The sequence below is a fragment of the Homalodisca vitripennis genome, chromosome 8 (assembly GCF_021130785.1).
Source record: "Homalodisca vitripennis isolate AUS2020 chromosome 8, UT_GWSS_2.1, whole genome shotgun sequence".
In the NCBI taxonomy this organism is placed as follows: Eukaryota; Metazoa; Arthropoda; class Insecta; order Hemiptera; family Cicadellidae; genus Homalodisca; species Homalodisca vitripennis.
In genome coordinates, this window is record NC_060214.1 from 68,049,620 (window position 1) to 68,071,899 (window position 22,280).

At 33.9% G+C, this 22,280-nt stretch overlaps 1 protein-coding gene across 3 annotated transcripts; it reads right to left on the reverse strand.

Annotated features, from left to right (window-relative positions):
- Positions 1-270: 270 nt before the first annotated feature.
- On the reverse strand, positions 271-21,029 carry LOC124367678 (ras-related protein Rab-34-like). Of its 3 annotated transcripts, XM_046824695.1 has the most exons (8): positions 20,881-20,999; positions 20,020-20,118; positions 11,480-11,718; positions 10,207-10,308; positions 8,506-8,570; positions 3,801-3,931; positions 689-887; positions 271-514 (listed from the first exon to the last, which is right to left on the reverse strand). In XM_046824695.1, the coding sequence occupies exons 3-8, from the start codon at positions 11,695-11,697 to the stop codon at positions 447-449; spliced, it is 783 nt and encodes a 260-aa protein (XP_046680651.1). In that variant the 5' UTR covers positions 11,698-11,718; positions 20,020-20,118; positions 20,881-20,999; the 3' UTR covers positions 271-446. The 3 variants fall into 3 exon arrangements, with proteins under 3 accessions (XP_046680651.1, XP_046680653.1, XP_046680650.1); XM_046824697.1 differs by lacking the exon at positions 20,020-20,118 and having other exon boundaries at positions 20,951-21,029; XM_046824694.1 differs by lacking the exon at positions 20,020-20,118 and having other exon boundaries at positions 20,881-21,021.
- Positions 21,030-22,280: the final 1,251 nt, after the last annotated feature.

Below are 22,280 nucleotides of genomic sequence, written 5' to 3' on the forward strand. Positions count from 1 at the left end.
TTATTCAACGAAACGAACTCTGACGCCTGTTTATAACACTACATTTTATGCCTGTGCCATCTATCTAACACACGTCTTTCTAAAATACTATTATCTGTAAAGAATAAGAGTTGGACAATTTCATCTGGAGACCCCACTTCCGTGACTGAATAATACTTAAGTACAAAAATAAATTGGCTTAACACCGAAGAATTAAGGAACTGAACTCAATTATAATATACTTACTTTAAAGTTTTATACTCAATAATGGTTATATGTTAAGCAAATTTGTATTGTAGAATATCACTTTATTACAATAAGTTACAGTATAAATGTTTGTATAAAGGTTCTAAAAATATAAACTCTATTGTATATAAAACATTAATAAAATATATTGAACACATATAGAGTAGAGAGAACACAAATTGACTAGAGTATAGCAGTGTAAGGACAGTGCAGTTGCTGCTTTAGATGTTGCAGTTTGTACAATTGCTTTTCTTCCTTGAATCTTTTGTAGACTGCTTCCTAGATATATCTGAAACAAAATTATTTTGTTAGAAGTTTATACTTGACATAGAAGATCTATAAAGATTATGTATATTGAAATTGCAATGAATAGTTCCTAAAAAATACAGCAGTATCAATAAAACGCTTTGTTATGATTAAACTGTAAAATAGAATCATTAAATTTGTACTAGTCTCAACTGACCAATGGTGCCAATGGAAATGGGCTGCTGGCGGTTGTTCATCTCACTACACAACAGTCTGCTGAATGCTAGAGCTGCCATCCTGCGGAACATTTCCGTAACATTCTCGCCGGTGAGGGCAGACACAGGCCAATACTCGGCCTCAAGCCGTGCAGCCGTTCTACTCGCCATGCGGTCCATTTCAGCCAGCGAGGCTTGTGACTGCAACCAGAAAAATTGATGGTGACAAATGTGCACTTTGTAGTACAGTACAACCCCGATAAGTCGGCCCCCGTTAACCCGGAAGTCCGGCTAACCGGACCGATTTTAAATTTAAAAATAAAAAATCAGACAAACATTTCAATAATATAAACGTAATATTTTTGAGTGGTATAGTATCTGTGAATCGATGTTGCATCAGTATTTGATGGGACTGTACGACAGTGAGTGTGTGACTCATGGCACACGACGGCTGAGTGGCGGTCATTGTCCCGGATTCTCGGAAACAATAACAGACGTGTATTTCCCCAAATCCTCCCCCATGCTACCGCCACGCCTGGCCCCTCAGTACCGTTCCTACCTCGCTCTGCTCGTTTGTGCCCGTGTTGTATGTGTAGTGTACTGTATTGTTTGCTTCTGTTCTGCAATCGTGCTTCAGATAGTGTGCTTCATTTGTGTTGTGCGTTTGTTTTTATCTACTCGATGGCAACAAAACGTAAAAATGTTGTAGTGACAATGGAAAAGAGACTAGAGGCATTAGGTAGGATTGATAAAGGCGAATCTTTAAAAACAATTGCAGCATCTTATGGTGTCGGTACATCTACAGTATCGGATTGGAAAAAATTAGGACAAAAATCGAAGAATTTTGTTTCAAGATGATAACAAAAGACAGTTTGGGTAATCGGTGCAAAGCTAAGAAAGCTAAAAACGAGAATCTTGACGACGCTTTGTATGTTTGGTTTTGTGCGGAAAGGGAATGTGGTTTGCCAGTGTCTGGGCCTATCATTCAAGAAAAGGCAATCAAGCTGAATAAACAGTTGCCTGATTGTGAACCAAATTTTACTGCGAGTCAAGGATGGTTGGATAGGTGGAAAAAACGGCATGGTATTCGCCAACTATCTATCACAGGAGAAAGTCTATCTGGGGACAACAGCACTGCTGATGACTAAAAAAACAAGTTTTTGGATTTTGTTAAAGAAGAAAATTTAACGGCAGATCAAATATATGACGCAGATGAGACGGGTCTGTTTTACAGAATGTTGCCGAGCAAAACTTTGGCCTCAAAAACTGAAAAAGACGCAAAGGGATACAAAAAAAGCAAAGACCGATTGACAATAATGGCCTGCAGCAATGCTTCGGGGAAGCATAAATTTCCTCTACTTTTAATAGGAAAAGCAAAAAATTCGCGAGCACTGAAAAACGTAAATCGGGATTCTCTACCAGTTGTCTACAAGTCTCAAAGAAGTGCATGAATGGACAGCAACACTTTTAAAAACTGGTTTTTTTTATTGTTTTGTGCCAGGTGTGACGAAATTTTTAAAAGATTGTGGGTTGCCAATTAAAGCTGTTCTACTAATTGATAATGCTCCTTCACATCCGTCTGCAGATGTGCTGGTCAGTGGCGACATTACCGTCAAGTTTTTGCCGCCTAATGTAAAAGCGCTATTATAGCCCATGGACCACGGGGTTCCCGAGAAAATCAAGAAGGTTTATAGAAGACAGATGCTAAGCACAATCATTGACAATGAAGGAGGACACGGTGTAGTTGAGATTCTCAAAACATTTAATGTGAAAACTGTAATGTACATGATTGCAGAATCTTGGGAACAAGTGACTAGAATCAGCTTAATTAAATCTTGGAAAAAACTGTGGAAGGGTGTATGCGACTTGCTTGAAAATATAATTCAACCAGTGGGGAACTGTAATATGGAAAATGACTCTCCAGACGATGTCCAGCCCCAAGAACTTTTGGATATGTTCCAAAATATTGATGGCTGCTCTGAAGTCGATGAAAATGACATTACTCTGTGGTTAGGGGCAGACAATAATGGAGGCTATGAGCCACTTACTGATGAGGAAGTGATCGCGTCGTTTTTATCTGATGCTAATGAATCAAACGCTGAGGAGGCAGACGGGGACATTGAAGATCCAGTGATGAGTCATGGAGATGCAGTGACCAAACTAAACGAACTAATGGTTTATTTCAAGCGGCAGGCAGAAACATCGCCGGCTGAATTCCTCATGTTGAAGAGACTGAGGGATCGCACAGCACGCTAGCGGCAGACGACATTGGCACAACCAAAGCTGACTGAGTTTTTTAACAGGAAATGAACAGTTATAAATGTACTGTAAGGATTAATAATAATTAAATGTCCATATGTTTGATGTTTTTACAATTATAATGGAGTTTATCTGTAAGTATACCATATTTTATTAATTTTTACCTCATTCTCCGGCTAACCTGGATTTTCGTTAACCCGGATCAGCCGCAGTTTCGATTAATCCGACTTATCGAGGTTCCACTGTACAACATACTTAGATAGATAAAATAAAGTGAAGGCACAATTATAATTATTGAAAACTTTTTATTCAGTTGTACAATAATTTTTCGAACTAGGACTTTAATTTCTGTTAGTTGAAGACAACTATTGAAAGCAATTTCAATTGTCTAAGTCAAGGAAAAGAAGTCATTGTTTATATATTTCTTAATTTGATGTAAGCAAATTTGAATTTAAAATCAAGATCTAGTGCTTGATTTCAATCACCAGGTTCACTATTAATATTTAATTGTTCGATTACAAGCACATCTTGAATGTATAAAAATGTAATTATTAGTACCTTTCAACTTGTCTGATTTAACACAACTTAACCTACACTTACAATGACTTTTATCAAATTTTCAATGAAATAAAGAATTGTCAAACCTATAATAAAATATTAATTTAGTTAGATCCAGAATTATAATTCGAATTGTAAAAATCCTTACCCAGCCTTTTAAATAATTTTGTAATAATATGCTGATAAATAAGAGACACGTTCTGAAGATCTAAAACGGAAAAAAAAAAAAAAAACAACTGCATTCTATTACTGACAATTAAAAACTTGTTATGGAAAACTGATAGCCAGCCAACTCACCAATAGATCCATCTTGTTGCCAACAAGAAAAATGAGAGGAGATTGAGGGTTGACCTTGAGGGCTTCTTTAAGCCACTTGCCACAGCTTACTAGAGAGTGCACAGAAGTCAAGTCAAACACCACTGCCACAACTGCGGACAATCAAACACTTAATTTTCTATTGCTAGTTTACATTAAATTATGGCATCTGTAAGGATTGAGGTCATCGTGACGCACCATGGGCCCAAGAGACATTCACATCCCCATCCAACCAAAATCATTCAAACAAAAACAACTGTATTGACAAAATACAAAAGGACAGAATAGCGTCAACATTGTTAATAAACATAGATATTATAGTATTAGCAGAAAATTTAATGTATTTGCGTGGGTTAGGTATATGCTTTTTTTGTGCCGTTTAGTTGGTGCACATGTCTCTGACATATTCCAACAGTTTGGCCATTTTGAATATTCAGTTAATTGTTAACAGCTGATTCGCTTGCACTTGTCATGGCTTGTCTTCGATTTATGCCTATCTGCAAAAATTGATCAAAGTATCTGTATCAAATTTTATGTTGCAAATGAAATTATATGCGCAAATGCAATCCAAATGTGACTGTGGGTTATGGAGAAGCAACCTTGGACTGTATATCGGTGGTACAAAATGTTCCCAGAAGGCCAAGAAGATGTGAACGACGAACAGTGTGCTGGACGCCCATGAAAGGACTACACTACACTACGATTGACGTGATAAAGATGGCATCAAAGGAGGATCTGAACAAGACCACAAAAAACAACTTTTTGAGTGCTTCGAGGATTGGGAGAAACGTTGGTACAAGTGTATAATATCTAATGGGCATTACTTTGAAGAGGACAAAATTGAGATTGATTTAAAAAAAAAACATAAATTGTTAATTTTTTGAACAGACCTTGTACATACTTTTAATTCCAAATAATGCTGCTCTACTTAGTTTTACCTGCAATGTCTTCACATGGGACTTCCAACTTTAAAAAACTGTCCAGATTTATTCCCAAAAATGTTGTGCCATCTCAAAATTTTGCAAATTTTTCCATATGGAATGATAAATTTCTATTACAAATTTTTTTGTTATGATTTGATTGGAACTCTAAAATATTTGTTTTGAAAATATTCTCTATTTCAAACAGTTGCTTTCAAACCACTTAAACATATTGAAGATTGATTGCTGTGCAGAATATTGTAGATCAGTGTAATATTTTCCTGTTTGAAGAGAGGTATCATCAGTGAATAGAACAAATTTTAGACTTACCCTTTAGGGTCCATGGGCAAACTCAGTCTGCATCGCTACCTTGGCCATTCCGATCCAAGGCCTGACACAGTCTGATATCTGCTGTAATGTGAATTTCTAACAAAAAAGCCATTCAGAAACATATTGATCGATTTAACGTCTCTGTAGAAAGGGTTTTAAATAACCAGACACAAGTTATCTCCCTCTGTGATTTCACTTTTGGAATTATTACATTACGTACTTGATAACCTGCGTAGTATTTATTTTCAGCTGACCAACGACTTGTAGTGTCTGGTGTCTGCTTATGTTTGGTTACACATTTGTTTAGAGATAGATATAGATTTATTATGATTATTTAGCTGTCAACAAATAAATATTTAAAGTGAGTTTTCATTTTCAACGGAAATAGCGTCAACAAGCCGAGGTGGCAGTGATGCAATTGTTTTGCAAATGAAGATATTGAGGATACACTATTTGATTTTGATAGTGACAATGATGATATTGATCCTGGTTGTATTATTTTTGAGGACAAAAGTGTAGTAAGTGATCATGACTACAAAAATGGAGGATCATGGAGGCTGTCAGTGGTGCATTAGGTTTAAAAATGGCCGAACTAATATGCGTGATGCTGAACGAAGTAGGCGGCCACCAAGCATTGTAATCTATGAAATTGTCTCTAAAGTCGATGAGAAGATAAAAAAGACCGCTGACTCACAGAATCTCACTTAGTTTTCCTCAATTTTCAAGGAGTTTGTTACAATTGTTACGTAGAAGTTAGGTTACCATAAATTTTGTGCAAGATGGGTATTAAAAATAAACACACAGCAAATCAGACTCAAGAAGTCCTGCATGTTTTAAAGTGGAAGGACACATCCGCCTTACAGTTCGAACCTTGCACTCAGTGAGTACCACCTATTTCCAGCAATAAAGACCTGGCTTGTGATACAGTGCTTTAATGACAACGTGTAACTGCAGGAGGGTGTGACTATCTGGTTGGTCTCAGGTGGCAGAATTTTGTAATGCTGGAATTTCAAATCTAGTTCACTGCTACGATAAGTTCCTAAATTTGTATGGTGATTATGTTGGAAAATAGAATTTTAGTGTCACTTTCAAATGTATATAATACAGATTTTTTATTATACTTGATTTTTGTTTATATCTATCAAAATGTAATCTACTTTCTGAATAGCCCTCGCATTTCCGTTTGGTCTTTCAAAACTCAGGTTGATTAGAATTCCCTCCAAGGATGAGTAAATATGAGAATAGTTGACTAGCACTGTATCGTTAGTTCCACCCATGTTAAATTGTACATCGTCCTTACATTTCACTGCTGTTTCTGCTACCTGAAGTAGGCAAGCATTTGATAGGGCACTTCCAACTGTTAAGACCTCATAAAAAACAATCTGTTTGATTATTGACTCAATATCCCTTCCTTGTGTATCAAATTAAATGGATTCCTAGACTTTACTTCCATAAACCTTCTTAAAACATTTGACTTTTATTTCAGTTAGCTCCTGTCAGTCTTAGGTTTCAATAAAAAAACTTTGAATAATGTTGTAACATTTTTCAGGTGCTGTGGAAAGTTTGTAGTCAGCCAGACTATCTCCGATTAAAGCTGCATATTGCATAGCCTGTGCTTGCATTACAACAGAGTCATAGAGTCAAAGTTGTAATAATTTTTGTTGTGCATTTTCTTTTAGGTTGTTAGTTAATATAAATATAAGTTTTGAGTGGGACTTGGGAAAGATTTCCAAGAACAACTTCCATGTACGGGGTGATGTTAGTGATAATGTGCAGAAAAACAGTTGTTTTCACTATTGGATAGAAAAATCAACAGGCTTGCCTTTAAACCTACCTTCATAGGATCCACTGATTTGAAAGAAATATATAAAGACACATAAAAGTACACATAATTAATTAGAAATGTTCGATTGCATTGCAATCTTTCTCAACCACTAAAGAGCACTCCATTGTCTGTCTACTTTGGGTTATATTCGTAAGCATAGTCAAACCACTTTATTCCATAATATGTACAAGGTACAAAGAATATTGTCACTACAATAAAACTAAATACTAATATTAATTTTAAAATATAAATGAAAAAAATGGTAATATTATTTCATTTAAAGGGTAAAACTTACATTTTAACAATTTATCTTCAATTCTTCTTAAACTGAATTAATTGGTTTTTGTATTTAAATATTCCTCAAAAGAATATAGAGAAACATTAGTTAAGTAATCCTTTACTTCTTTTTTAAATTTTAACAGATCTGTTTCCATTATAAATTTTGTTGGTAAATGATGTAAATATCTAAAACCTCTGTAATATGTTTTCTTTTTGTAAACTTCGAGATTGTGTTGATCGATACGTCTATTAAAACGAGTATTATATGTATGTTTATTAGTTTTTAGTATAGGATCAAAAAATTGTTTTACATAAATTATTGATTCAAATATGTGTAAACCATATACTGTCAGAATTCCAAGTTCACAAAAAAATTGTTTTTTACAAGATCTTAATGTTTCATGACTCTCAAAGATTTTTTTAGTAAGACCAATAACCTATCTAAATTGCTTATTGTTGTTGCTCCATAAATGCTTATTCTGTAAGCTAAATGTGAATGGATCAATGAGAAATATATTCATTTCAGTGTATTTAAATTACTGATTTTTGCCATTTGTCGCAATGCATATAGACCAGTAGACATCCTACTAGTAACATGATCTACATGTTTATCCCAAGCTAAATTTTTATCTATTATAAGTCCTAAAAACTTTGCAGAGTCTATGTGGGAAGCAGGGTTGCCAATTCACCTTTTCTAAACACTGTTATCAATGTGTAACTATTGAAACTATACCTGAGTACTACACTGCATGCATGTTTCTAAATATGTGTACTTTTATTTATCTTTAGGTTTCTTTCAAATCAGTGCACCTTAGAAGTAAGGTTTTAAGGTAAGCCTGTTTATTTTACCATCCAAGAGTTTCCTATACATTTTGCATTTTAAGTCATTAGTCAATGGTTTTACCTCCTGTAAAACAAGCAATAAAATTGAAACCTCAGTGGTGACAAATATCATGAAAACTTACCTACAGCTGATACGTCCACAAGTACAATACTCCTTGATTTTCTTAGGTCTATACACCTGTTGTAGAATTATCTAAAATAATATTGCGATGTGTAAACAAAAGAAAAATTCAATACCGATACTGCAAGTTAGGCCTAGTAATAACATATATGACGAGGTCTACCCACCACCACAGCTAATTATGTGAAACTCGTACATTTCGTGTTGTGATCAATCCAAAACATCAAGTGGAAATATGCAGTGCAACGTTCAACTGAAACCAAAACTGGACCAGTAAAGAGAGCAGAAGAAAGACCAAATCACCACTACCCCGCCACAGTGGACAAACTGACGAGTACAAATGAACAATGAACAAGCAGGAAGCCTTACTATGAGCGCCACGGTAATATGATGAAGCTATACATTGAAACCTCTCCTGACCAGCTGTGTCCCATCTGAAAGCCCATATATACAGAGTGTTACATCAGGGTAAGCAATGTAGGCATAGACATCTTTTCGTTCTAAATTAAATTGTTACAGCACAGTATACTCTCATATATCCAACCTTAATCGGTCAGATAATAGAAAATGTAATTAAAATTACAATAAAACTATTTATTTTATGTAAAGAGAAACTTAAAACAAACAATACAACAAACTAATAATAGGTATATACAAGTGATGATTTGTAAATACTATAGAGTTATATTGATCTTTCTTTTTAACACGTTCACAACAACAGCATATTTCCGAACATTTTTTTAGATGCCATCAAATTTTTAAATAATAATGTCAAAAAACCATAATAGTTTTTTTTACGTTAAACATCTAATTATAATGAAAAAAGTATGTAGACTTCCCAATTTTGTACAAAAAAAATTATTTCAATATATATATTTTCAATGTTTTTTTGTGTACCTCAGAGAGTATCTACAAAATTAATTTTTCTAAAAAATAAGCAATCATGTGCCCAATGAGGTACACGATAGGCTGAGATATTTATTTAAGCACAGGATCGTATTTAAAAAACCACCAAGACAGGCAAACAATAAAAACGAAATGAGGAAATGTACAGCAACGTGTACTCCATTGGGCGCACAACACAATTTATGAAAGCCTGGTGTATACCCGATTGCATACACAGTGGCAATTGTGTAAGATCGTGTGTACTCGATGGGGGTACACATCGTTATGAATGTGTTAAGTTGGTTACAATTTAAAAATAAGTTACAGTGAAGAAAAATTACAGCACTGTGAGGTACAAACAACACAACGAGATACAATAGGTTCAAAAGAGCACATAAGACAGAACCTTGCACTCGCCACATAACACACGTGACTGTACTGACTACTACAGTAATTAAAATCTAGTAGAGCTGGCAAAATGAGAACGATGAAGTACGGCTTGGCAAAAATAGCTCCTGGCATGCTCTCCTCTGCTGTAAAATATTGATGAACTTTCTCCATGGTTTAGAGTAAGGAAAATGTAAACATATTCTTTAACTAGTATCAATCTACTTAAAATAAATATATTTATACATACACAGTAGAAATTTGCAACATACAACCTTAGATTGTGGACATTTATTAGAGTAATAGATAGACTCTTTGTTGAAGTTGACGCGACAATGCTGTCGTCTATTTAATGACCGAAAACAGGCACTAGAAACATGTTTCTATCAGTGTCTTTTCTCTGTATTGTAACCTTTCTCATTTCATACAAACGACACATGAGAAGCAATGGAGGGATGTGGGGAAAGGACAGGAGGTAACAAAGTTGCTGTGCACGTAAAATCTTTTCACATATACCGTTGTTCTCACTCAAGCCGTAACAATGATTTATCTACTAAAGAATTTCTAAAATCCATTTAACGACATAGAGAAAATATTACAGTAATTCACTGATATATTAAGTAATTGTAATCAATTAAAAATACTAAATTTATATACTGTACAATCATGTTGTATAAAGTGGAATATTGCATATGCAAAGATCTATCCAGATGCTAAAATTATAAAAAAAATGACCAAATATCAAAACATTTTGGAATTGTCAATTATTGCTTTAACATTATCACATCATCTACTTACATTTGGACATTAAATGGAGTGCTCATAATGTCAAATCTCTCCACTTCAAAATCAACACCAATCGTTGCTTTGTAGTTGTGATCGTAGGCCTGATGACAAAATCTGAAACAATCACAGCCCAGTAGCAAATTTAAATGACTGAAATTCATTCTTCTCAAACTCACGATAACTAAACCATTTTGAATTTTCAAAATTCTATTAGGATTCCTAACAATACAGTTTTATTTTTTCTATACTTCATGAATCACAGTTTTCTTACTCTTTGATAATCCTGCATAAGGTCTACTCAAGAAATATGAAAATTGGAATTGTTAAAAATAAACGGTTTGATATAAAACTTTTAGTTTTAATTCTTCAAAATACGTTATTTCTGATGCTACACATTTTGCTAATCACAACTCCAGTGCTAAAAGTGCTTCTTGAAACTTCTAAAAACCATTGCAGTTAGTAAACCTCCACAATTAGACTTACATTAGATTTTCTTTACACTCTTAAAGTTTCTCTTTAATGACTCTTTACCAATGACAAATGCCCTGTCTTATATGAAATATAATGCCATGTGATCAAACAAACAATTTTATAAAGACAAATATCAGCTTGGAGACAGAGAACTAAACAAATCAAGAAGCAGTGCAATAAGACATACAGACGTCAATGTAAACTGTAAAAGAACAATGGAATTAATTAAATGCAGTCAGTGATTCTTGGTAGTAGCTGATGACGAGTAGTAATTTATCTCTTTAGTAACCAGGTGTAAATTATTTAATGTACTGTTATATTTGACTAAAATGGTTAATTTTACTTGAACAAATAAAATATTTTACTAATATTTAAATATCAATTTTTAAAAGTGTGTGACATTGCCCTTTTAGGCAAAATTTATAGTACAACTGTCCGATAGATCGGACTTTGGTCTACAAAGGGATAACTGAGAGGCAAGTTATATTTCAAGTTATAAATCTGGGGCCTAAAACTACTTTGTCATTGACTGTACTCAGGCATTTTTAACTAGGTCTTCACCTAGTCTACATTGTGGAATTTGATAAAATAACAACTAGAAGCTGCAATGGCCAGTAGAATTTAACACAAAGAACTCTCTACATATAATTTTGAAATTTTGCTTTACAGCTCTTTTGAAAAATGCAACCATTCCATCAGCATTTTCTTATGATGTTGTCATGTTCAACTATCGTCAGTAAACCGACTTTACAGACAACCGGTTTTTTTTTTCTTAAGTTGCAAGTTGTTGCCAACATACTGTGAGACTACTAACCTATTTATAATGCAGGTTTTACCGACAGCCACATCACCGAGGAAGATGGCTTTGGCGATCCTCAGACAGGATAATACAGGGTTCTTGATGGGAGAGAGTTCTACCAGCTCGTATGGTGAAGTTACTGGAGAGAAGGCAGGAGGCATCTCCTGTATCTGCCTACTCTTGGGCGCTTTGGACATCATCATTTTGTACGTTGCTGATCGGGTTTCATACATTGAAAGCTTGGACAATTAAACCTAGAACATTCAAATTATATTTCATATATTGATCTTAAACATTTGAAACATTGATGACTTTTTTTTATAATTCAACAATAGGAGTTTATTGGCTAATGTGAATAAAATGAAATAACTGCTCCTACTAAAATATTTTTAGCAATTATTTGAACACCAGCCACCAAATTTAAGTAAACCAACTGAACAAAGAACTAGTTGACATTCTTTTTCCTTGAATAGATTAATTTAACCCTAAAATTGGCAATTACCGGATTTAGAATGATTTTTTGTTGTTTGTGAGGTGGCAGGTAAATTGGTTTTCTAATGATCGTGCACTATTCTCATTTAACTCATGATTTAATGTTTATAAATACGTTTAATCCAACTATAGCATATACCAACGAAAAGACAAGATTCTGAACTTTCATTTCAATACATAAATATAAAAGAAAGAGTACAATAATTTGTAAAATTCATGATTCCCACCATTGACCTGTTGCATCAAAAAAATTCAGTAATTTTGTAAAATTCCATATGCGTTATTTTTTTGCAATGAAAGTTGCACCAATGAAAAATTCCATTTATGGAGCTACTATGTGTTTTTATGAAGGAGTTTCCTTTATAAACAGATTTTTTAAATTTAGTTATTAGTAGACGCTTTTTTAAATTTAGTTATTAGTAGACGATTTTTTAAATTTAGTTATTAGTAGAGACATCACAAAAAAAGTTTCCTCAGCGGAAAACTGACTGACATTATTTTATTTGTACATACGATATAAAACAGTTTTTAATAATGTCATTTGTACTAAACAAAAGCCTACGATCTGTACTCTTGCTTCACTATTTAATAATTGTCAGTCAGCAGTGATCATGAGACAGTTTCAAAAGCAACAATTTTGTTGGTTGCTACATACCCGACACAAGAATTTGTGTGAAATCATATTATTCAATATATACCGTATTTACATTACCCTTAAAAATAACATTGATTATTGTTACGCCCAAGCCTTTGTTCCTTGAATATTTTTTTTTTTATTAGTTACATTTCATCTACATTGCAGAATATGAGTATATTAATTAGCATATTACCTTAGTTTATGCTCATATACATGGTCAGGATGACCAGTAACTTACTAATCTACAGATTCAAGCAGATTTTCAGGGGTAGATCAAATCCGGTACTTTTCTTAGATTTTGTTTTATACTAAAATGTTATGGCGAAATAAATATGAGATATATATATAAATTTTTTTCCAACATAAAATTTGCTACAAAATGTATATCTTCAAATCATAATATGATTATTTTGAACATTTGTATTATGTGTTTAATTTACTACATTTTCAGCACTTTTTGGAGCTCTAAATGCAATATGAGCTTTGAGCACTAGTTTTTAGGTTTTATAAATAATAAAAATTCAAATAGTCATATTAACTTGTTGGTCTTTTTATTTTCTACATCAACAATAAGTTGTTTATGAGCAAGATATATGATTCAATATTGTCTTAGAGAAATGAAATAAAAGTTACAATTTTGGTAATTTTTGTAATGTTTCAATTAGTATCAAAATATTTAAGAAACTAATAACATTATAAAAACAATTCAGTTCCTGGTTCCATAGTAAATACTTTCTGCATCCAAATGACCTCGATGGACTTTAAAGTAGGTGACAAGGTTTTTATTAAGCTGAAAGGCTATCCACACTGGCCAGGAATAGTAGAGAGAGTAATAAGCAATAATGGTACAGGGAAAAGCTTAAAATACTATGTCCAATTTTTTGGCAGCCATGATCATGCCACAGTAAAGCACAGTGATTTATACTCGTACGAGGAAAATATATTAGTATATGGGCAACCAAAAGCAGATAACTACCGGAACAAAAAGTTTAATGCTGCCTTAAAGGAAGCTGAAGAAAAGGAAATCAATCTCACACAGCCCTGTACCGAAGTAAATGAAATTAGCAAAAAGATTGACAACCTTGAGAAGACTGATGACCTTGACCTAGAAACATCCCTGACCCTAGCAGCCGAAGCAGGCAATGCACTGCTGACAGAGAATACCAAGCTTAGGCAAGACTTACAATTTCTACAAGATGAAAATGTAGAATTGATAAAAGAACTGGAAAAGAGAAGTAACAACATACAGTTTTTTATGGAAGTAGAAGCTAGTTGTAAGGAAAAGGATGAAATAATCAAAGGGCTGACTGATAAGAAAAATGAGCTTCTGCAAGAGACCAGCTTTATAAGGAAAAGAGCAGATGAAGAACGGAATTTGAAAGAGGAACTGATACAACAGTCAGAACTTGAAATCCAAAGCCTAACTAACAAAATTAAACAACTCCAGTGTAATCTAATTGAACAAACTAATCTATCGGAACAATCTGAAAAAGCTTTGAAACAAGAACTTAATTCCCTGTCAAATCGTGAAGAAAGGCTAAAACAAGAAATTATTGACAAAAACTCAACTATTGCAGCTATGAGGAACGACACAGAAAAGCTTCTGCTTAAACTTACAGAACAAGAACAAATTACAAAATCCTACTTATCCGCCTTTTTCAGCAGAATCAAAAGTCACACTAAACATTCTAACATAGTTCTAAACAATAGTCATCTAGACCAATTAACAACTCAAACTCTTTATACCAACTCACTGCCTCTTGACGTCTCCCTTCAAGACGAACTGTCAATTTCATGTTTTGAAAACACAAGGATGAGTACCACAGCAAATAAGACAAAAAACCTAACTGCAGTAGGTAACAATGCAAGCAACTTTTTGACATCAGGAATCAGACAAACCTGCAACCAAAAACTGGAAAATCATTTGACAACTCCGACAAGCCCAAGCCACACATTGACATCAGGAATCAGGCAAACCTGCAACCAAAAACTGGAAAATCTTTTGACTACAACTCCGACAAGCCCAAGCCACTTTTTGACATCAGGAATCAGGCAAACCTGCAACCAAAAACTGGAAAACATTTTGACTGTGTCCCCAACAAAACAGAACCACTCCCTGATATCAGAAATCACACATGCCATTGACCAGAAACTGACTGACTCCGTGATAGGCTCTAAACACATCAACACATCTGGCCGAGAAGACAGCCTGACTACTCACAGTACCCAGCACACACCTCTCCCAACCAAGAACACAAAAGGAAACTTCTACAGTGTTTCTTTTCAAGTTGCAACCGCTAGAAAACATAAAACTCTACAAAACACAATGTCTGTCAACTCTAAAATAAAATTGAATGTGAACAAGTCACCACCAATAAATGCAAAAATAAGACTAGCAGATGAAAAATATGAAGATTTCTTTTTAAAACACATAGAGTTCTATAAAAACCTTTTGAGAATAGATAATACCTATGTCAGGACCAACCCGCCACTAGGCGACAATACTTCTGCAACTGCACCCTTGACTCAAGAGCTCTCTACACAACAGATTCACTCTTTTCCCAAGACCCAAAGTCAGAAACTACTGCAAGCTGATGTGCAACAACCTAATAATTTTTTATTACACAGCAACAAGACAAACAGCAAAATAAAAATACAATAATAAGCAAAGGAAAAAGACACTCTTCAAAAATTAGTATCCTCCACCAAAACATAAGGAACCTAGAGAACAAAAGAGAGCAACTCAACCACTTATTACATGACACCTCTCCAAACATATTAGTACTAACAGAACATGGTCTAAAGCAGAATGAATTGTTGAATACAATAATTCCTGGATACAAGCTAGTCACAAATTTCTGCAGAACACAACATAAATATGGAGGAGTAGTTATTTTCACAAAAGATGACACAGTGATTGAGGCAGAATCTATGAGTGTGGGAGATCTTAGTGAGGAACTTACATGTGAAATAGCAGTAGCAGCCCTAAACATCAGTAAAACCAACATTACTATAATTGGAGTGTACAGACCCCCACAAGCAAATTTAGAAGATGCACTCAGAATTTTGTCACAAGTTTTAGAGCAAACTGAACCACATAAAAGTAGCGTTGTTCTGGTAGGTGACATAAACATTGATTGTTTAAAGGTACACAAATCCAAAAACAGATTTGAAGAGACTCTAGCAGCTTATAACTTTAACAGACTAAACCTTCCGCCAACTAGAATTACTTATCACTCAGCTTCCTCGATTGATTGTGTTTGTACAAACTTCCCCATAGAGAGCCTCAAAGTGCACATACTTGATACAGGTCTATCAGATCACAAAGGACAACTTTGTGTGCTAGATATTACCACCGAGCAACCAAGACAGACATCCCAAATCAGAAGACAAATAAATGTTAATACACTTAACCACCTTAAACTTGGCCTTGCACAACAAAAGTGGACCGAAGTCTACTCAACGATATCAGCCGATGAAGCCTATAACAATCTTCTAAATACTATGACTATGGAAATAAATGCTGCATGTCCACTAAAGAAACTTAGGCAGAGAAAAAGCAAAACCTATGTTAACTACAATGACATAGAAATTACCCAACTAAAGCAGGACTATCTTCAGTTGCTTCGTATGTATGAATTGATAGGGCTAGAGAGAAACAGATCTGCCATGGCTAGTAAAAAGAAGCAATATGACCTAAGACTGAGGAAATTAAGGCAAGAGAGTGCAGCAAACCATATACAGCAGTCCAGCAATAAATCCAAAGCAGCTTGGGAGATAGTGAACTCTGAGAGGGCTACAAAAAGAGGGGAGAAGAACAATCCACTCATCAAATTAATTACTGAAGGGAAAACCATAGAAAAACCTGAAGACATTGTAGAAGAACTCAACACCTATTTCTCAAACATCGCAGAGGACACATTAAGAGCAGCTAGCAACCTAAATCAACCATCTACTAGAGTCACAACACCTAGGCCTAGGCTAACACAGACAAAGCTTATTCTAACAGACACAACTGTGAGGGAAGTTGAAGAAATCATCTCCTCCCTGAAGAATAAAACCTCCAGTGGTCTAGATGAAATCTCTGCTAAGCTAGTAAAACACTGTGCTGAAACACTCATTGCTCCTCTTGTTGATGTTATCAACAAATCCTTCAAAAGCGGCATTTTCCCCTCGGCTCTCAAAGTATCAAAAGTGTACCCAAAACTGAAGAAAGGAATCTCAACCAACCTCAGTAACTATCGCCCCATTTCAATAATTCCCACCTTTTCCAAAATCTTTGAGAAAATCGTCCTGAAGAGACTCATAGACCATTTGACACAACTTGACCTCCTCACTAACTGCCAACATGGTTTTTTAAAGGGTAGATCTACAGCCACAGCCTTAACAGACCTAGTAGAATTTATTATTGATCACATTGACAAAGGCAAATACACCACTGCTGTTCTCCTTGACCACTCAAAAGCGTTCGACTGCCTTAGCCATGATATCATTCTTGATAAGTTAGAGGCACTAGGGGTCCAGGAAACTGCTAAACACTGGTTTGAAAGCTATCTCAGAGGACGGAGTCAACTGGTAGAGCTCAGTTACATGGAAAATGGTGTTACTCGAACAGTAAAATCAAAGTTACGTTCGATTGAAAGAGGAGTACCACAAGGATCGGTGCTTGGGCCTGTACTTTTTATACTTTTGACAAATGACTTCCCTGATTACATCAAGGACTACAGTTCGGTGGTGATGTACGCAGATGACACAACCCTTTTACTGAAAGGAGACACACCAGAGGACATCAGCATCAGTGCATACATTGCCCTAAACATGACATACGACTACTGCCTTACAAATAACTTGGTAGCAAACCCTTCTAAAACAAAACAGATCAATTTCAGCAGAAGAGGTGAACAAATCCCGGCCCTTCCTGATATTGACCTTGCAGACCAAACTGACCTTTTGGGTCTCACTCTAGACTCAAATTTGACATGGGGCCCACATGTTGACATCCTGTGCAAGAAACTCAACTCTGCTCTCTATGTAATAAGAAGAATTAAATGCATCAGCAACATAGAAGCAGCAAAGATGGCATACTTTGCTTTATTTGAGACATACTTGAGGTATGGTATAGTAGTATGGGGTGGCACATCAACTACCAACTTAAATCGTATACTCACCATCCAGAAGTCAGCTATAAGGTCCATAGCAAACCTAAAAGCACGAGACAGTTGCCGAGAAGAATTTAAAAACCTCAAAATTAAAACAGTAATCTCAATTTACATACAGGCAGTCATACTCCATGTTGATAAATTAGGACTCCCAAAAGAAACAAGATTACATTTTCATGACACTAGACATTCATCAAGAATCCCCGTTGCGAGACATAGGACAGCTCTTTATGAAAGAAAACCATCATTCATCGGGGCTAAACTCTACAACCATCTCCCTGCTGACTTCAAGCTACTGACAGGCGAAGCGCTGAAACACAGATTGAGCTCCTGGTTGACAGATAATCCAGTCTACTCAATCGAAGAGTTTCTTGACAAGACCAAAGACAGTGGACTTAACTTAAGAACATGATAACATTGTATATTCATCCAATATTGAATTGTCTAACCTCAACATACTTGACACCATTCTCTGTACTTGATGTTCAGAAATAAAGCATTATTCTATTCTATTCTATTCTATTCTATTCTATACAAAGTGTTATTGTTTCTATGTAAAGAATAACCCCATTTTTAAAATTTTGTATATCTTGGATTTAATTAGAAAATGTTTTCACACAGTTTTATAGCCTTTTAATTTTGATCTCTGAAACATAATTTTTTATCTTCAGTTTAAACAGTGACTATTAAGAAAATTTAATATAAAATATTTTTACCAGTTCCAAAAACTATAGAATATAGAAATCGCAAAAATAAATAAATATATAATACTTTAGGGTTTTATCATAGTATATGCAATCTATAAATAATTTAGTGAAACTCTGCACAAAGGCAAAAATCGGCCTGCCACCCGGAGGGTTAAAACAGCAGTCTGTGGACCTCCAAAATGGACACATTGAACGAAGTTTTTCCAATAAGACATGGTATTTATGAAACAGTTAGTAGTTATAGAAAAATCAATACATTTTTACTGATTATCATGTAAAATTAATTGCTTAGATTATAATGTGTTGTTATCAGAATACACTCAAAATATAGAAAAAATTTAAATAGCCAAATTCAAATTTTAATAATCTTCAAATGTGAAAACTTTAATTTAGTTTATTATTTATGTAATTTAGCCTTTAGAAATTAGTATTTCTTGTTTTAAAATATACTGAATAATAATACTAAAATAATACTGAAGTAAAAATATCAAAATGTAATGTAAACATTGTTATCATAGGTTAAGTTATAATGTTTTTTATAATAAACGGGCCTTAGATTTAGTTATGTGAACAATCTATGGATACAAAATTATTTAACTTCAAAGCAGACTTCAATTATTTAAGATAATACTTATTTTTATTTACTATTGCAGTTTAACTTAAATTAATACAATTAGAAACTAACAACTTGTTTACCTTGAAAGAAAATATATCTAATACAAATAACAATTTGATTTTGAATCTCATACTGGTGTCTATTGTAGTTTTAGAAAGCATTTGGAGACAAAATTAAAGGTTCTTAAAATCAATATTCAGGACTGGAGACTTTTGTGATTAGACTCTCTCAAATTTTTACATGTTATCTGAAGGTAGCCTACTATCTAAATTGATATTTTTCGTTTGTTACCAGCAGTGGCTTTAGAGGCCATTTTATTCTATTTCAAGAAATTCATAGTAACTGACGATTGATGTAATATCAAATAAATCATAGAATCGCTTAAAGCACTAAAAGAGTTTATTCATACACTAAGTTATTACTTGTGGTTTTAAAGTAACTTTTCAGGTGCATTTTCATGCTGTATTTTTACCAATCATGCGTAAGAAATATCAAGTAAAAAGGTAACAGTTTAGAAGTCCCACTTGCTATTAATTTAATAGAAGTGGAGAAAGGCCTTAAAAACTAAAAAAGTCTAAAAATATTTCTTTTTAGGCAAGAAGGTGTTAAGCTTTCGGGTAGGGTGGTTAACCCTCAGATCGGACAATAGCCCCTCAGGTAGGTATACAGTCTGATAGTTAGTTTAAGTTAGGTAAATTTTTGTTGGCTTCATGAACAAATTAACATTTTATACTGTTGTTCTCATGTTTTCTCAATTATTGCTGTTTGGTTAAAATCTTAGTAATTTAGGTAGGAAAATTAAGAACTCCCTACATTGAGGGATTTCTTTTCTTATGCGAAAATTGGTAATTAGTATTATCCAGAGGTTACTATTTTTGGAGGTTTGTTTCTTATCGGGACCTAAAAACTACATTATTAGAATGAACAGACTTTATTTCACCTACTTTGAAATTACATGCCATTATGACTACAGTATCAGATCTTGTTTTCTGCTTCCCAAAAAGAAGTGATAGGCCTATCAGCGTGAAAGAGGCCACTCTAGCCTATACAAAACAAAACAGTGTAACATTTAGCTATTTTTATTATTTTAGAGAGTAAACGTCTCTGACAACACATAACAGAAATAACACATATACATTGCCATTGTACTTGCAGCCTTTAGGTCTACTCAAATACCATACAAATCATTTAACTTTATTTCAATGAATTTTGAACTGGTACTTTTATTCCATATATTAAAAAGAGCTGGCAATAATTAAATGTAAATAACTATAATTAGAATGTTTTTGTATTTGATAGCTTATGATTTCTATAATCGATAATTTGGATCCTAATCCAATAGTTGTGGTGGCCCCTTACTACACTACATTTAGCCTATCAATTTGAGATTTAAGATATAAAAGTTTATGTATTACTTTCTGTACAGTGTACCAGTTTGTGAGCTAAGCAAGACTTCTTGTACAAATACAAGTATATTTTAGAAAATTGAAATAGCTGTTTAAGATTCTAACTGAGTGATATTTTGTAAACAGTTAACTACAATCAAAATTTAAACTTTTGTAATTTAAACAATACTTTTTGATAAATAAAAATGTATAGAAAACATAACACTAAAACAATTAAACCAGTTTTATTGGTATATTTATTTGTTTTCCATTCGGTCATTGGTCAATAAAAACAAGTCACAAACAACTTTCACCTAACATTAAATTAAGAGATTTTGTTTTGAAACATAACACTACACTATACAAATCCATATACCACAACCACAATCTTAAATCTCTAATTAAACTGAACTAACTCACATAAATTTATCTCAGCAACAATATCAATACTACTAAAAACAAATCAAGTTAATAACAAACCATCACTAACAATTCTATTTGATAGTATTTTTTATGGGCAGGAAACAAACCACCGGTTCAAACAACTTTGTTGTCAATCTTGTTTTGTTTGGCTTACTATTAATGTTGCTTAATTCTACGCCAACACAATCGCGAAAATGTTTGCAATGTGACAAGAGAAAATAATATAGTATTATGAATAAAGTGTGCATTATATTTTTATCATGCATTCTTGAAGTGACTTAAACACTCAATACAATATGATTTAAGATTATTCTCATTATATTATGTTGGTAGTGATGATTTATATATGAGTGTACGCAAAAAACATTACCGGTATCTACTCTGATAAACTGTCTTAGACGAGTTTCAGCTAGTATGAACCAAATTTCAAACATTTGGAATTATATGGCATTATTCCAATAAACTTTAAGCAAATTATTCTCAAATTCCATCTCTGAAACTATACTACTTTGAATAAGTCCTTTGGAGATTTGTATTTTGTGGATTGTCCTAAAATTAATTTCTATTGTTATGAGCAAATTTTGGACAGTAGACTGATATTAAGGATAAATTACATTGTGCCACTTTGAATAGTTAGGCTTATTGCATGTAACTAATTTTATTAGTGTTTGAGATGTTCAGCAGTTCTTTGATCTAACGAAAATGTCAGATCTTATAGATTATGAAATATAGCTGCAGAATCCCACTTACATTGGGGTGAGAGGTGTAAGGGTGTAAGACATTTAGGGATTTTTCATTACTTATATGGGAAAGATAATGAATGTGTTCCAATTCCCGTTCCTGTAAGGTGTTGAGCACAGGTGTATGAAGTAGGCCCAATCGACGCGACGGCAGAAATTAAAGTACTAAACGGGTATCTTATTATTTTCTATCAGTGCCCTTTTTGAAATAGGAACAATACAAACAATAAATATGCTTTTTTGACAACATTTCTCTACACCGCAACGCATAATCGTTTTGATCTAAAGGTTGAATAACATGAATGGTTATCAGTAACAGGCTTCACTAAGGTTCAATGCATTAATGCAAAATGTTGTCTATCGCTCATTTCATTATTGATATGTAGACCAGAAAATCTTATGGCAAAGAAATATTTACATTCTCCGTCAATCAAGTAAGAAATTGTATCAGTTTACGAGTGATAGGCTTCAACGACGCTCAGTCAAATTCCATGGTTGGATAAGCAACGTCATAGAAAACATTCTTGTCAACTTATGGAATAGAAAAGTGTGTGAAAATATGAAATGTCTAGTCTACAGGTGAAATATTTTTCAAAATGTCTTACCATATAACACATTCACGTTTCGCATGTCAAATTGGATTTTATATCAGTATTT